This window comes from Panulirus ornatus, chromosome 64 (assembly GCF_036320965.1).
Source record: "Panulirus ornatus isolate Po-2019 chromosome 64, ASM3632096v1, whole genome shotgun sequence".
NCBI classification, from domain to species: Eukaryota; Metazoa; Arthropoda; class Malacostraca; order Decapoda; family Palinuridae; genus Panulirus; species Panulirus ornatus.
Window position 1 is genome coordinate 2,882,594 of NC_092287.1, and position 16,639 is coordinate 2,899,232.

Below are 16,639 nucleotides of genomic sequence, written 5' to 3' on the forward strand. Positions count from 1 at the left end.
TCCACAAACACACTTTCTTCTTGTCACACAACACTTGACAACACTTAACTCACACAACTCATTCTTCTAAACTATATATTTTTTTATGGTGGGTGCAATGCACTAGCCCTGCCTTTTGGCAAAATGGTAGGAGCAAAGGATAGAAGTAGCAGCTAAGAGCATTAGATAGGAGCATGAAGTACAATCATTGGGAAGAAGTAGTAGGTAAGATCATTAGGTAGAAGTAGTAGGTTGGAACATTAAGTAGACACATTGCGTAATATTAGTGGGTGGGAACACTGGGTTAAAGCCTCTGAAAACACTTCACTAGGGTTGTCCTCTGCAAGTGGCCTGTTAAGGATGAGCCACTAAAGTACAAGAAGTGGTACTGGAGTTCACCAGTAATGGAGACTCTTATGCCATGGCCATCTCCTCGAGGGAATTCCTAAAGGGAACAGGCATCAGAGATTTATATAGATGGATATAACAGATACACACACCCTAGTTTGTGTAAAGAATAGCAAAACTCACAGTTCCTCAGGGCAGTTTGGAGGACGATTAAGGCGACCACCACTTCTAACATAATGAAGAACTTCCAAGTTGGTGCGTGCGGGGTACGGTTGCTGGCCAAGTGTAAGGATCTCCCACAGCAAGACCCCAAATGCCCAGACATCAGAGTGGCTTGTGAACACTCCATCAACTAAAGATTCTGGAGACATCCATCTCACAGGCAACAGTCCCTCACCCTATGAATAACATTTCTAAAATGAGTTGTGCCAAAATGAATGGTGTTTTATGTGCAGGTGTCTTCACCATGCATATCTAAACAGCCTGCTATTCATTACAAGGGAAAAAGCTATTCATTTCATTACAAGATCTAAGAAAGTATAACATTTATTGCAGACACAATTGTTAAGCTTAGAGAAATCAGGATAATTTCAGAACAAAATAATTCAAAAATAAATGTTAAAAATCAACTTTAACTTCAACATACATAATCACAATCATATATACGTATGTATGCATTACAGAAATAAGTGAGGCTAAACTTCTAAAAGCAGCTACACCAGATACAGTCTTTTTCAACGATGTGATGAAAAGAAGGAAAGGAAAAGATAATGGAGGGAGGATTAGCCCTTCTGGTAAGAGTCTTAGATACCAAAGGTTTATGGCAGAAAATGGATAATCAAACTATTCATTCAAGGAAACCTAGATTATAAAATGAGCTACACTGAGGATATCAATACAGTAACCTGAAAACAAGGCAGTCTGTGACACCAAAACTTTATCAACATTAGTTCTGGAATTCATGCATTTGAAAAGAAGCTTAGAAACCAAAAACACCACTTGTGATCTTTCTGGAAAGAACAATCATGTGGTGTTTATGATGTAATAAAAAGAATGAAACCCTATTATCAGTCGACAATAAAGGGGAGCATACTGGAAAACTTCATTTGGCTGAAATTGAAAGGCTGGGAGTAGAAAACAGTAACAAGAAATTCTGTAAGATTTACAACAAAAGAGTTGTAAAGTATTTCTCAACAGCAGGGGAAGGAGAGACGAGGACACATAAAAAGAAAACTTGTTTGGGAAATGTCAACACACACATACTTTTGAAAAGAGCACAACAGCAAGAAATCAAATGAGAGAACATTATTGTTGAGGACAAAGTTTCCACACCACCACCAGTGTATCAACTGCAAGTCATAGAAGGAGACAAACAGAAGTTGGGATGGGAGACTTTAAAGCCTCTCCTCCAGGGTTACCACCTTATATAAATGTAGGAACAGAAAGAAATAAGTATGAGTTTTCCCCCCCAAGGCTCAGTCATCTGTCCTGACACTTACTCAAAAGGTAGGAGAGACAGGCAGATACAAAAAAGCAGTAAAGCATGATGAAATTGTTCTGTATACTTGTGAGGTGCAAGCTATCAGTTATGGAATCAAAATTACACTGAAAAGTTCAGATGGCAGAATTACTGACATTGCAGAAAATATTGGTTAAGAATCAAATATGAAGCTTTAGGATTAATTTACTCTAGGGGATTCACAACAACTATCATTACCAGACTAAGATGGAAGTGAACCCTGGAGAAAACTGACACAAAAAACAGGACACAAGGGGCATACGAAGGAACTAGACCAACAATGAAAATATGAACTTGACGGGTTCTCAATCTATGTATTCAAAACATGTATAGAAACCCTAGATGGGCCACATAGATGTTGTTTAAAAGCTCCTATGAAGAGCATTCTGTACTAGTGAGATAGAGAAGGCCAAGGTGGTGGGATGGTTGGCCAGAATTACAGATATGCATCATTATTGAGGATGGTTATCAAACTGCTGGAAAGGATAATCAGAGAACAGGCAGATGAATTTTTGGCCAAGAAAACCCTTATTAATGAGAGGAAACATGGTCACAGAGGGACAGGGTCATACGTAACAAAGATTGCAAGTAACACCTTGGAAATTATAGGTGAATGGGTCGATTGTGTACTTTCTGCTGGCAAGAGAGCCTTTAAGTTCTTTACCACACTACAGGCTGTTAAAAAAGAGGGTGTTCCAGATAGGTACGATGGGAGGAATTATCAAAATGATGAAAAGCTCTTAAGTGGGAGAGAGCATAGAGCATATAACATGTCTGGGTTGCCTCTGCAAACTGAGGGGAATTAAGAAATGAAATCTATCAATGGCTAACAATTGAATCGACTGAATCAAAGTTATATCTAGAAAACTCAAATGGGACTTGTATCATTTCTAATGTAAGTACATGATTTGCTAGGAGGATCTGAACATGATGCTAAAAGTAAGAGTGGGGTAAGCATCACTCCACATTGCATAAGTGAATGTTTCAATAGTGGTAAAAAAAAAAAAAAGGCTAATGAAGTTCATCTATGCCAGCATAATGTAATGAGGATGGAAGAGGATGAAAACACAAAAGACTCAGAGTATAATACTGAGAGGAAAGCTACAAGAACTGGCCAGCAAAATGAGCATTAACGGAACAGACAGAGCATAAATTATTCTTAGAAAATGAAATTTTGGTCAGAATTATAACAGCCTCAGGGCATTTGAAAAAAAGAGATGCTTGTACAGATATTTATAATGCACGTTTTCAACATAAATGTAATCAACTGAATCTACTCTCAAGGAAACACAAAAAAATACTAAGATCAAACACTATGCAACAAGAATGGTGCCTTAACTAAGAGGGATGAGCAACAGGTAAGAGGGGTAGCCCTTAAAATCCTTACATTATAGAAAATGAGATAGAGGGAAAATGATACGCTCATATGTTTTGAGTCATGATAATGTTAATGTTAGCAAATTCTTTGTAATTTTCTGGGAAGTCACAATTAAAAATCCTAACTCAAAAGTATAGGGAAAAATGCAAGACAACACCTCTTTAGTAACAGAATGGTGAAAATTTGAAAGTAGATAAATGAAGCACTAACTGCTGTAAGCAGTGGAAATGCCAGTCTGCATGATTTATGAAGGCAAAAGTTAAGGCTCTACTAAAGTAAAACTCTCTCCTCATATGCACAAATCAGTAATTATAAAAACAAAAGTAATTCAAAATTGTTTTTATACCTCTTTTCTATAATAATCATTTTTGTATATATCTCGTGCAAGCCCAAAATCTCCAATCTTCACAATACGTGATTCAGGGTCAGTTGTAGACACGAGGCAATTTCTAGCAGCCAGATCACGGTGGACATAGTGCATTTCTTCCAGATAAACACAGCCCTTTGCCACATCTAAACACATGGCCACAAGGTCTGCTAATGTTAAACCATGCTCAGCCTAAGAAGGTAAATAATCATTATTTAGAAAACACACAGAACATTCATATTTGTGTAAGCTTCATCTAAACATTAATATCAAGCATATATAAATACATGAAAGACTATACAAAGCAATATGTAAAAACCAAGCACTTTAATGGTTGTAAAGTTGCACTTCTTTGACCCAGGTAGCTGTCTTTTCCTTTTGCCTCACCCACAAGAGGACTAATGGCACTTTGTCAGCAAACATGCAGTCTATCCTTGTTGTACATAATACTTGACAACAATTAACTTGCACAACTCATTCTTCGTAACTCTATATTTTCCTGCAGTGAGCATCATGCACTGACCCTGTCTTTTGGCAAATTGGAAGGAGCAACAGATAGAATTAGTTGGTAGAAACACTTAGGCAGGAGCATCATGTAGAAACATTAAGTAGAAGTTTTTTTTTTTTTTTTTTGCTTTGTCGGTCTCCCGCGTTTGCGAGGTAGCGCAAGGAAACAGACTAAAGAAATGGCCCAACCCACCCCCATACACATGTATATACATACGTCCACACATGCAAATATACATACCTACACAGCTTTCCATGGTTTACCCCAGACACTTCACATGCCTTGATTCAATCCACTGACAGCACGTCAACCCCGGTATACCACATCGCTCCAATTCACTCTATTCCTTGCCCTCCTTTCACCCTCCTGCATGTTCAGGCCCCGATCACACAAAATCTTTTTCACTCCATCTTTCCACCTCCAATTTGGTCTCCCTCTTCTCCTCGTTCCCTCCACCTCCGACACATATAGGCAGGAGTATTAGACAGATGTAGTCAGTAGGAACATTAGGGAAAAGCCACTGCAAACACTGTGCTAAAGTTGCCCTCAACTTGTGGTCTGTTATGGGTGAGGCACTAGAGACTCTGCCATGGCCACCCCTTTGAGGGAGTTCCAGTGGGTAACATGTATCAGATATACAGATAGATAGACAGATAGATGTCAGGAGAACTATAAAATAGATTTATTGCATGACTGAGTAATCACAATACGAGGTAGTACCACGAAAAGATGAACCACAGACCCACAGACTTTTCTATCCCATGCACAACTTTCACCCTCCTGTATGTTCACGCCCTGACCACTCAAAATATTTTTCACTCCATCCTTCCATCTCTAATTTAATCCTTCCCTTATCCTTTTCCCCTTACATGATATAAATCATTACTATTGTATCATTATCATACTTGCTTGCCGTTTCCCGCATCAGCGAGGTAATGCGAGGGAACATGAAGATGGCCCATCCACTTACATACACATATATACACATAAACATGATATAAATATAAAGATATAAAGCTTAACTGATACAGATCTAAGTCACTAAGTTTACTGGTTAATAAAATCAAAGATCAATATCATCAAATACATTCACTGTAAAAGTAGTATGTACCAGGCAGGAAAGGCAAGCTGATACAGTAACAAAATTACAAATAATTTTAATTAAAACTAACCCCTCGACTACTACGAAGATAAGACAGAAGATCTCCACCCTCCATCAGCTCAAGTATAAGAAAGAAAGGATCGTTATCTGTGCATACTGCAAGAAGACGTAAGATATGTTCATGCTGGAAGTGACTCATCAACTGTGCCTCCTTTAAGAACTCCGCCTTCTCCGCCTCTGTTGCTCCCTTACGAAGAGTCTGTAAAGTATTACAGCTGGGTAATAATGAATTGTTGACTTGTCATATCAATGTTAAGAAATAAAAAAAAAAATCAGTAAATGGATAAACATGTTCCACAAAATACACATGAGAATGATTTGCTTATCATCATGGACAATCCAAAAGCTCCTTTTATTAGATTCCCGGAGCTTCATAGCTGCACTCCAAGGTGAACCAGGGAAACGAAGGACTCCTTTGGAACAAGAAGGTCCTCAACAAGCCTGAACTCCTTTCTGTTCATTGACAATGATGCAGTATCATCAAATGTGACTTTTTGTGGTGGAACAACTTGTGGGTAAAGTCTGGGAACACCATTTCATTTCATGGTTAACAAAACATCTTTCTCACAAACAGAGTGACATAGTTTTCATTATCAAAGTTTAACATGAAATAATCCGTGAAAGGTCAACAGGCTATTGTACATTTGCTAATTTCAATACAGCATATGAATAATTACACAGATATACAAACCTTAATTGCCACTTTAGTGACCTCAGGTAAACATGGCAGCTCACAGGCTGTGCCTTCAAACACTTCACCAAAAGCTCCACTACCAAGAAACTTAGTGAGAGTAATACAGTGTCGAGACACATGTGGGAGGTCAAGGTCATCCCCTGCAATAAATTAGAAAAGGTTCATGTCCATAAATCTATTTATGTTGTCAAAAACATTTAGTTGGCTAAATGGTTTCACAATTAAACAAATGACCATTTCATATGAGTAAAATTTCAACCTAGCTTGACCAACACAGCATTAAAATCTTTATGGGCAGTTCTTTACTACACAGCTTCATTTCAAATTTGGTGAAAGTATCGTTTTATTACCATAAAGCATACTGTATATGCTTAATATATGAATACTTATAGGAATATGAAAAAATCTAAGGAACCATTTGCAATAACTTATCTAAGTGAATGGGAAATGAATGTTACACTTGTGAGACCCACCTAATCAACTTTTGTTCTAACATACATACTTACAATAAATTCACTTAGCTTGTCCCATCTGTTATTACTTTCTTGCTGTGTCTGTCTTTCTTCATAGAATTTTCTGATTTTATCTGGTTTATTCTTCTGATGTCATATAGTTAACTGGTATTTTTTAATTTCAAAGAAGTGCTTATCATCATCAACAAATCCACTGAGGAATTCAAAGTTGTGTCCCTTTCTATCCCGTCTTTGTTATTGTGGGTAAGTTTAAAGCTACTATCCCCTCCCTTAAACCTTCCTTACTCCAAGTAAAGAATCCACCACTCATTATTGAACTTTCTCAACTTAACTCATATACTTCTTCAAATGAAGAAACCCCACTATTACTGAATACTCTGATGCAGGTCTAACAAATGCAGTTAGTATCTGCTAAACATTTTGTCCATGAACTTGAAAGTAACATTGATATTTACTGAAAATTTTCTTCCTTAATAATACTTTTAATGTGTTTTCCTGGTAACAAACTAGGAATACAGTATAAGTCCCTCTTTTAGAAAGATTCCTGAGACTTACTCCCAGTTAGCTGACAATCATATTTACAACACATTTTGCTTAATCCAATCTCTGCCACTTTGTATTTAGGAGGACTGAATTTCATTAATCATGCACCATGCAAATGCTGGAACCTCTATAGTTCTCCTTACAGGCTGTATAGATATCAATTACCTCTTCTTTCTCTCAAAGGTTTAGTATCATCCCTAAACATATCTAATTAAAAAGATCCATAGGCATAACAGCAATCCAAGCACAAGACCTAGTAGATATACGAATGGGTACTTTTACCAAGTCTGGCAAGGCAACTCTGAAAATCATTTTTCTCTTTAACTTGGATAATTTTCAGTGAACTGGGGAGGCTTCCTATTATGCTTAACTGGGTTTTTCTACTATTCTCCTTTGAGGGATAGCACCAAATGCCTTCTGACAGGCCAAAAACAATAGTTTGAAAAGGTATGTACCTTATAACATGTATGGCTTTCTTTACTCACTGTTCCTTCACTTAGTTTGTTCTATCCAACCTCTATTACTATTTTAAAAATATTTTTTCATATCATCTGTGATCCACTCCTTACTCACTTTCTTTTACTGTTCTCTGGATGAGCTATTCCTCTTTATTCTGTACCACCAAGTTCTACTGATGCTGTCAAATCTATTCAGAAATTTGATATATGTATTCATGTTTTACTCTGAAACACTGAGCTCTACCAAAATATCAAATTAATTCAGAAAATTTGAGAGCTATATTCAAGCCTTCTTTCTTTCTTCTCTCTTCAAGCACAGGCTAAGTACATGATTGTTATGCTTTCCCAGAAGCTCTGCTTCATTACTTCAAGCACTTCATAACAAACTGGTTTCCCTTCATAACCTGAAGCACTTCATTTGTTGGCCACTACTGGATATCTTTTAATAAATTTCTATGTCATGTTCTGGCAGGATGATGACGAAACAAGTGATGAATACTCTGAGGGAGTTTAAATGTATACTGAGAAAAAATTTCAGTCTCTCCTGTGTCTCCATGCTTCTATGTATGGGCCAAGAGAGGTGCTTTTCTGATCCAGTGACATAAATAATATACTGTATTGAAAGCAATTTTTGTAATTAGCAAGAACATTAGGTAGAAGTGCTAGGTTGGAACATTAGGTAGACACATTAGAAAATAGAAGTTTTTGGAAACACTGGATAGGAGCCTAGGTGAACACCGTGCTAGAGTAGCCCTCTGATAGTGACCTTTTAAGGAAGAGGCACTAAAGGCTAAAAAGCAGCATTGGAGATCACCAATTATGGAGATGCTTTTGTTGTTGCCAGCCCCTTGAGAGTTCACAAAAGGAACAGGCATCAGAGATATATAGACAGATAGTATTGTTACATTTCACAATTATTCAGTATGAAAATGTAGCAACTAAAATTGTAAACTAACCTGGAAAAGTCTGGAGGTTGTAAAGTACATTGTTTTCTGTTACAAAGTTATTATTTGTTGGTAACTGTCGAAGAGTTGCGAGCTCTGCATCACGAGAACGGTGATGGTGATGGTGATGATTGGAATCATTGAGAGAAGCTGCCTTTACTTTCCTCCGTCTTCTTTCAGCACGTTTCATACCTAAAAATAATTTTTGTTGTGTGAAGTACATTTTGTACCCTGATCAATAATTACAATTGTAAACAGTGAACTCTTGCTAATTTGTCCTCTGCCAATTGGATTCTGAGCAAATTTGAACATATGAAAATTTTCTGATCTCTTCAACTATCACAAAAACCCTCACAAGGACCCAGCAGTCTTTTGCTGCTTGCTTTCCTTTTTGTTCCCTATGTTGGTATATTAAAAAAGCCAAATATCCCTGAAGTGTATTTAAAGATCTGACAATTTATATGGCTTAAACTCCCTCACAAAGATACATGACTGCCGAGTCACTCACTGGCTGACAGACAGACAGACACACAAATGTGGGAGCTGCCGCAACTTTTTTCTATTACTTTTTGCTCAAGGTGGCCACCCTGCCTCAACATTCCCTTCTAAGACTTTTCTCTCACAGGGGCCCACCATTTCCCAAGTTAGCAAGGTAGCGTTAAGAACAGAGGACTGCACCTTCAGAGGGAATATCCTCACTTGGCCCCCTTCTCTGTTCCTTTTTTCAGGGGGAGTTGGATCAAGTGCATGCATACAGCCATATACCTTTCACTAGAACTGACTTTGCAGAAACTGTATCCTTTATCATAATCATGTAGGATGATAAAAGACAGGAATGCCGAATTTCCTGTAGTAGACTTGCTACCTTACTATTAGCCATACATATGATAAAGAAATACCTGTATAAATATTCAACAAGGTAAATAAATTGCAGCCACTTCACTTCAAAAATACAAAAAAAAATTTTGAGAGCAAAGAAGCCAAGAGACAATTAGTTATAGTATATTTTCAAAATGAGAGGTTAGAAAAAGCATGAAATATGTATATTTTAATGTACAATAAAATACTAAACATCAAGAACAGGTATAATTATACTTACCATATACAAGACAAGTAAAAAGAACCCCAAAGAAAATAAGTGATGTGGGGATAGTTGATGCAAGAATGGTAGGAAGTCCTGTCTGTGTCAACATTCTTGGTCCAACTACAGTGTCAATTACATTCTCTTCTCCCCAAGGACCTGCTCCAAGTTCATTGATGGCACGTGCTCGAAAGATATAACTAGAAGCATCTTCTAATCCTCTGATAAGCCAGTAATTTTCTGTTAGGAAATGATACAAATCATTTTACAAACCTATAAGCTAACTATAAAAATGAGTCACTAAGATAAGAAACATGTTACAAACAACAATGCATCATGGAGTAATGTGTATTCCAGTGTTACAGCATTACCAATACATGTACATATAACTCTATACATAATTAATAGATTCACTGTACCTGATCCACTATACACATTAATGTATGTAATATTTCTGTTCGGGTCATCAGAATTGTAAGGGGCAGCTTGTAAGGTGTATGCAGTAACAGGTGCTCCATTTGGTTTTGCCTCACTCCACCACAGCCTGAGGCCACTGCCCATAGACAGGCCACCAACTTGCTGCCGCATCACTTGTCCAGGCTGACCAGGAATCTCACCTGAAGAGAGAAATGGATATCTATACGTTACTTATGCTTTCTTTTAAATTTCATTTGACACAGTATTCTGATTTAAGAGCACAGAATTCTACTTGTTGACTTGTAAGCAAATACAGACGACAGAATAACGAAAGGACTACTTACCTAGAGTCGTAAAATTAAAAAGTGGTTCTTGTGGCCAAGTGTATCTGTAGAAGGTACTATTGTATATGACTGTCATTCTTAGAAGGTATGAGGTGGCTGGCAGTAGGTTGGTGATATTGGCAAAATAAGTCTGTCCAGGAGACGTTTGTTCCATACCCATATTTTCCCATAGAGTTTTGCCAGGAGCTATGTACTGAAACTACATGATAAATTATTAATTAGATAAATATAAACAGATAAATATCAATACTCTTCAGTAAACTGTTTTCAGTTCTAATGAGGTCTTCAATCAGAAGTAACAGAGATGGAGGAAGATCATCGTATTAAGGACTTTCAATGCTGTCTTTACTTAAATATGAACCATGAAATACATTCAGTATCAAAGAAACTGGAAAAGAATGTAGCTTAGACACTGAAGCTTATTCTTTCATTGAAATGTGAACAAATGGAGCAATTTTTTTTTTTTTTTTCCAAAGTGATAGAGATGGAAAGCAAAAAGGTGTTTTTCATGAATGTACTGGAAAACTTGAGGTCCAGATAAACTTTTTGGTCTGTCAAGACTTTATTATGGCAGATGACCAACTACCTACCCTCATGTATCCAAGACATGGTTGTACTTTGTGTAGTGAAGACAACTGAGAAACATAATAAACCAATATTCCAGTTTCATGATAAGAGAAGAAGTGGACCAGGCAGTATGATACAGTGGTTAAATTGATGAAAACTACTACTGACGTTTGTGTAAATAAATCATACATTTCCCTTTTCCATAGCCAGAGGTTGAACCATTATGTGACATTCATTTTTTCATTTCATTTCCAGCTAGTTTCAGTTTTCTAAATTATTTCTTACATTTTTCATATATATATATATATATATATATATATATATATATATATATATATGCCTTCACCCTCTCAATCAATACCCTCCCATATAATTTACCAGGAATACTCAACAAACTTATACCTCTGTAATTTGAGCACTCACTCTTATCCCCTTTGCCTTTGTACAATGGCACTATGCAAGCATTCCGCCAATCCTCAGGCACCTCACCATGAGTCATACATACATTAAATAACCTTACCAACCAGTCAACAATACAGTCACCCCCTTTTTTAATAAATTCCACTGCAATACCATCCAAACCTGCTGCCTTGCCGGCTTTCATCTTCCGCAAAGCTTTTACTACCTCTTCTCTGTTTACCAACTCATTTTCCCTAACCCTCTCACTTTGCACACCACCTCGGGGCCTGAACATGCAGGAGGGTGAAAGGAGGGCAAGGAATAGAGTGAATTGGAGCGATGTGGTATACAGGGGTTGACGTGCTGTCAGTGGATTGAATCAAGGCATGTGAAGCGTCTGGGGTAAACCATGGAAAGCTGTGTAGGTATGAATATTTGCGTGTGTGGACGTGTGTATGTACATGTGTATGGGGGGGGGGGGGGTTGGGCCATTTCTTTCGTCTGTTTCCTTGCGCTACCTCATATATATATATATATATATATATTATCCCTGGGGATAGGGGATTAAGAATACTTCCCACGTATTCCCTGCGTGTCGTAGAAGGCGACTAAAAGGGGAGGGAGCGGGGGGCTGGAAATCCTCCCCTCTCATTTTTTTTTTTTTTTAATTTTCCAAAAGAAGGAACAGAGAATTGGGCCAGGTGAGGGTATTCCCTCAAAGGCCCAGTCCTCTGTTCTTAATGCTACCTCGCTAACGCGGGAAATGGCGAATAGTTTAAAAGAAAAAAGAAAGATATATATATATATATATATATTATCCCTGGGGATAGGGGAGTAAGAATACTTCCCATGCATTCCTCACGTGTCGTAGAAGGCGACTAGAGGGGACGGAAGCAGGGGGCCAGAAATCCTCCCCTCCTTGTATTTTAACTTTCTAAAATGGGAAACAGAAGAAGGAGTCACACAGGGAGTGCTCATCCTCCTCATAGGCTCAGATTGGGGTGTCTAAATGTGTGTGGATGTAACCAAGATGAGAAAAAAGGAGAGATAGGTAGTATGTTTGAGGAAAGGAACCTCGATGTTTTGGCTCTGAGTGAAACGAAGCTTAAGGGTAAAGGGGAAGAGTGGTTTGGGAATGTCTTGGGAGTAAAGTCGGGGGTTAGTGAGAGGACAAGAGCAAGGGAAGGAGTAGCACTACTCCTGAAACAGGAGTTGTGGGAGTATGTGATAGAATGTAAGAAAGTAAATTCTAGATTAATATGGGTAAAACTGAAAGTTGATGGAGAGAGATGGGTGATTATTGGTGCATATGCACCTGGGCATGAGAAGAAAGATCATGAGAGGCAAGTGTTTTGGGAGCAGCTGAATGAGTGTGTTAGTGGTTTTGATGCACAAGACCAGGTTATAGTAATGGGTGATTTGAATGCAAAGGTGAATAATGTGGCAGTTGAGGGAATAATTGGTATACATGGGGTGTTCAGTGTTGTAAATGGAAATGGTGAAGAGCTTGTAGATTTATGTGCTGAAAAAGGACTGGTGATTGGTAATAACTGGTTTAAAGAGCGAGATATGCATAAGTATACATATGTAAGTAGGAGAGATGGCCAGAGAGCGTTATTGGATTACGTGAATTGACAGGCGCACAAAAGAGAGACTTTTGGATGTTAATGTGCTGAGAGGTGCAACTGGAGGGATGTGTGATCATTATCTTGTGGAGGCGAAGGTGAAGATTTGTATGGGTTTTCAGAAAAGAAGGGAGAATGTTGGGGTGAAGAGGGTGGTGAGAGTAAGTGAGCTTGGGAAGGAGACTTGTGTAAGGAAGTACCAGGAGAGACTGAGTACAGAATGGAAAAAGGTGAGAACAAAGGAGGTAAGGGGAGTGGGGGAGGAATGGGATGTATTTAGGGAAGCAGTGATGGCTTGCGCAAAAGATGCTCGTGGCATGAGAAGCGTGGGAGGTGGGTTGATTAGAAAGGGTAGTGAGTGGTGGGATGAAGAAGTAAGATTATTAGTGAAAGAGAAGAGAGAGGCATTTGGACGATTTTTGCAGGGAAAAAATGCAAATGAGTGGGAGATGTATAAAAGAAAGAGACAGGTCAAGAGAAAGGTGAAAGAGGTGAAAAAGAGGGCAAATGAGAGTTGGGGTGAGAGAGTATCATTAAATTTTAGGGAGAATAAATAGATGTTCTGGAAGGAGGTAAATAAAGTGCATAAGACAAGGGAGCAAATGGGAACTTCAGTGAAGAGGGATAATGGGGAGGTGATAACAAGTAGTGGTGATGCGAGAAGGAGATGGAGTGAGTATTTTGAAGGTTTGTTGAATGTGTTTGATGATAGAGTGGCAGATATAGGGTGTTTTGGTCGAGGTAGTGTGCAAAGTGAGAGGGTTAGGGAAAATGATTTGGTAGATCGAGAAGAGGTAGTAAAAGCTTTGCGGATGATGAAAGCTGGCAAGGCAGCAGGTTTGGATGGTATTGCAGTGGAATTTATTAAAAAAGGGGGTGACTGTAGTGTTGACTGGTTGGTAAGGTTATTTAATGTATGTATGATTCATGGTGAGGTGCCTGAGGATTGGCGGAATGAGTGCATAGTGCCATTGTACAAAGGCAAAGGGGATAAGAGTAAGTGCTCAAATTACAGAGGTATAAGTTTGTTGAGTATTCCTGGTAAATTATATGGGAGGGTATTGATTGAGGGTGAAGGCATGTACAGAGCATCAGATTGGGGAAGAGCAGTGTGGTTTCAGAAGTGGTAAAGGATGTGTGGATCAGGTGTTTGCTTTGAAGAATGTATGTGAGAATTACTTAGAAAAGCAAATGGATTTATATGTAGCATTTATGGATCTGGAGAAGGCATAAGATAGAGTTGATAGAGATGCTCTGTGGAAGGTACTAAGAAAATATGGTGTGGGAGGCAAGTTGTTAGAAGCAGTGAAAAGTTTTTATCGAGGATGTAAGGCATGTGTACGTGTAGGAAGAGAGGAAAGTGATTGGTTCTCAGTGAATGTAGGTTTGCGGCAGGGGTGTGTGATGTCTCCATGGTTGTTTAATTTGTTTATGGATGGGGTTGTTAGGGAGATGAATGCAAAAGTTTTGGAAAGAGGGGCAAGTATGAAGTCTGTTGGGGATGAGAGAGCTTGGGAAGTGAGTCAGTTGTTGTTCGCTGATGATACAGCGCTGGTGGCTGATTCATGTGAGAAACTGCAGAAGCTGGTGACTGAGTTTGGTAAAGTGTGTGGAAGAAGAAAGTTAAGAGAAAATGTGAATAAGAGCAAGGTTATTAGGTACAGTAGGGTTGAGGGTCAAGTCAATTGGGAGGTGAGTTTGAATGGAGAAAAACTGGAGGAAGTGAAGTGTTTTAGATATCTGGGAGTGGATCTGGCAGCGGATGGAACCATGGAAGCGGAAGTGGATCATAGGGTGGGGGAGGGGGCGAAAATTCTGGGAGCCTTGAAGAATGTGTGGAAGTCAAGAACATTATCTCGGAAAGCAAAAATGGGTATGTTTGAAGGAATAGTGGTTCCAACAATGTTGTATGGTTGCGAGGCGTGGGCTATGGATAGAGTTGTGCGCAGGAGGATGGATGTGCTGGAAATGAGATGTTTGAGGACAATGTGTGGTGTGAGGTGGTTTGATCGAGTAAGTAACGTAAGGGTAAGAGAGATGTGTGGAAATAAAAAGAGCGTGGTTGAGAGAGCAGAAGAGGGTGTTTTGAAATGGTTCGGGCACATGGAGAGAATGAGTGAGGAAAGATTGACCAAGAGAATATATGTGTCGGAGGTGGAGGGAACGAGGAGAAGAGGGAGACCAAATTGGAGGTGGAAAGATGGAGTGAAAAAGATTTTGTGTGATCGGGGCCTGAACATACAGGAGGGTGAAAGGGGGGCAAGGAATAGAGTGAATTGGAGCGATGTGGTATACCGGGGTTGACGTGCTGTCAGTGGACTGAATCAAGGCATGTGAAGCGTCTGGGGTAAACCATGGAGGGCTGTGTAGGTGTGTATATTTGCGTGTGTGGACGTATGTATATACATGTGTATGGGGGGGGGGCCATTTCTTTCGTCTGTTTCCTTGCGCTACCTCGCAAACGCGGGAGACAGCGACAAAGTATAAAATATATATAATATAAAATATATATATATATATATATATATATATATATATATATATATATATATATATATATATATATATATATATATCATATACATATATATACATATATAATCTATCCCTGGGGATAGGGGAGAAAGAATACTTCCCACGTATTCCCTGCGTGTCGTACAAGGGGAGGGAGCGGGGGCTGGAAATCCTCCCCTCTCACTTTTTTTTTTTAATTTTCCAAAAGAGGGAACAGAGAAGGGGGCCAGGTGAGGATATTCCCTCAACGGCCCAGTCATCTGTTCTCAACACTACCTCGCTAATGCGGGAAATGGTGAATAGTATGAAAAAAAAAAAAAATCTATATCTATTATACATATACAGTTGCACAATACTTACAGCATGACGCAAGAGAGATTTGTCAGAGGGTGCTGTCCAACTGACTGAAAGAGTTCGTGCCGTTGAACTTCTTAATCTCATGTGTGGTAGCTCAGGAAGAGTGATCTCAGTTGTTGTAGGACTATCCATACTCACATAGCTATCCCTTGAAGAAGTTCTTACCCAAAACTGTAAAGGAAGAATAAGAAGTGTGTGTTTATTACTCAAATCAATGCTACTAATAAAAGATTAAGCAAAGAATTTCTTCTTTAAATAAATTATCTTTGTACTAATTTGAGATCATGGGAGTTCTTATAAGAAATTAATTCTACATTATTTCTTTCACACTATACATGAGATATCCCACAATAAAGCACCAAACTTACATGAAATAAAGACTTAATGAAAAATGAATTAATATTAATCTTTTTTTTTCCCAAACTATTCGCCATTTCCCGCATTAACGAGGTAGCGTTAAGAACGGAGGACTGGGCCTTTGAGGGAACATCCTCACCTGGCCCCCTTCTCTGTTCCTTCTTTTGGAAAATTAAAAAAACGAGAGGGGAGGATTTCCAGCCCCTCGCTCCCTCCCCTTTTAGTCGCCTTCTACGACACGCAGGGAATACGTGGGAAGTATTCTTTCTCCCCTATCCCCAGGGATAAAATATTAATAATAATATTAATCTACAGTCTATATTCCTTTTCTTTCATACCTGATCACCGTTTCCCACATCATAAAGGTAAAGCCAGGAACAGACAAAAAAAGATTACTTTCACTCATTCATATTTCACCTATATATGATATTAGGATGTAAACACTGTGCAAAAGAGAAGAGAACAAATTGGAACATTGGTGAAGGGGGCAAGAGGGGAAGTGACAACAGGTAGCGATGAATTGAACATTCTGAAAGACTGTTAAACGAGTTTGATCACAGAGTGGCAGATGTAGGGTGTATGGGTCGGATTGGTGAGAGAAGTGA

At 38.7% G+C, this 16,639-nt stretch overlaps 1 protein-coding gene across 3 annotated transcripts in view; it reads right to left on the reverse strand.

Moving 5' to 3' along the window:
* The window catches only part of sev (receptor protein-tyrosine kinase sevenless), a 122,497-nt gene that overhangs the window by 9,341 nt on the left and 96,517 nt on the right, over window positions 1-16,639 (reverse strand). For all 3 annotated transcript variants that reach the window (XM_071657455.1, XM_071657454.1, XM_071657453.1), the window contains exons 30-38: window positions 15,681-15,848; window positions 10,216-10,414; window positions 9,874-10,071; window positions 9,473-9,694; window positions 8,386-8,565; window positions 5,953-6,095; window positions 5,272-5,460; window positions 3,571-3,783; window positions 511-725 (exon numbers count right to left, since the gene is read on the reverse strand). In XM_071657455.1, the coding sequence (XP_071513556.1) occupies window positions 511-725; window positions 3,571-3,783; window positions 5,272-5,460; window positions 5,953-6,095; window positions 8,386-8,565; window positions 9,473-9,694; window positions 9,874-10,071; window positions 10,216-10,414; window positions 15,681-15,848 (1,727 nt within the window). The remainder of the gene's footprint in view (window positions 1-510; window positions 726-3,570; window positions 3,784-5,271; window positions 5,461-5,952; window positions 6,096-8,385; window positions 8,566-9,472; window positions 9,695-9,873; window positions 10,072-10,215; window positions 10,415-15,680; window positions 15,849-16,639) is intronic.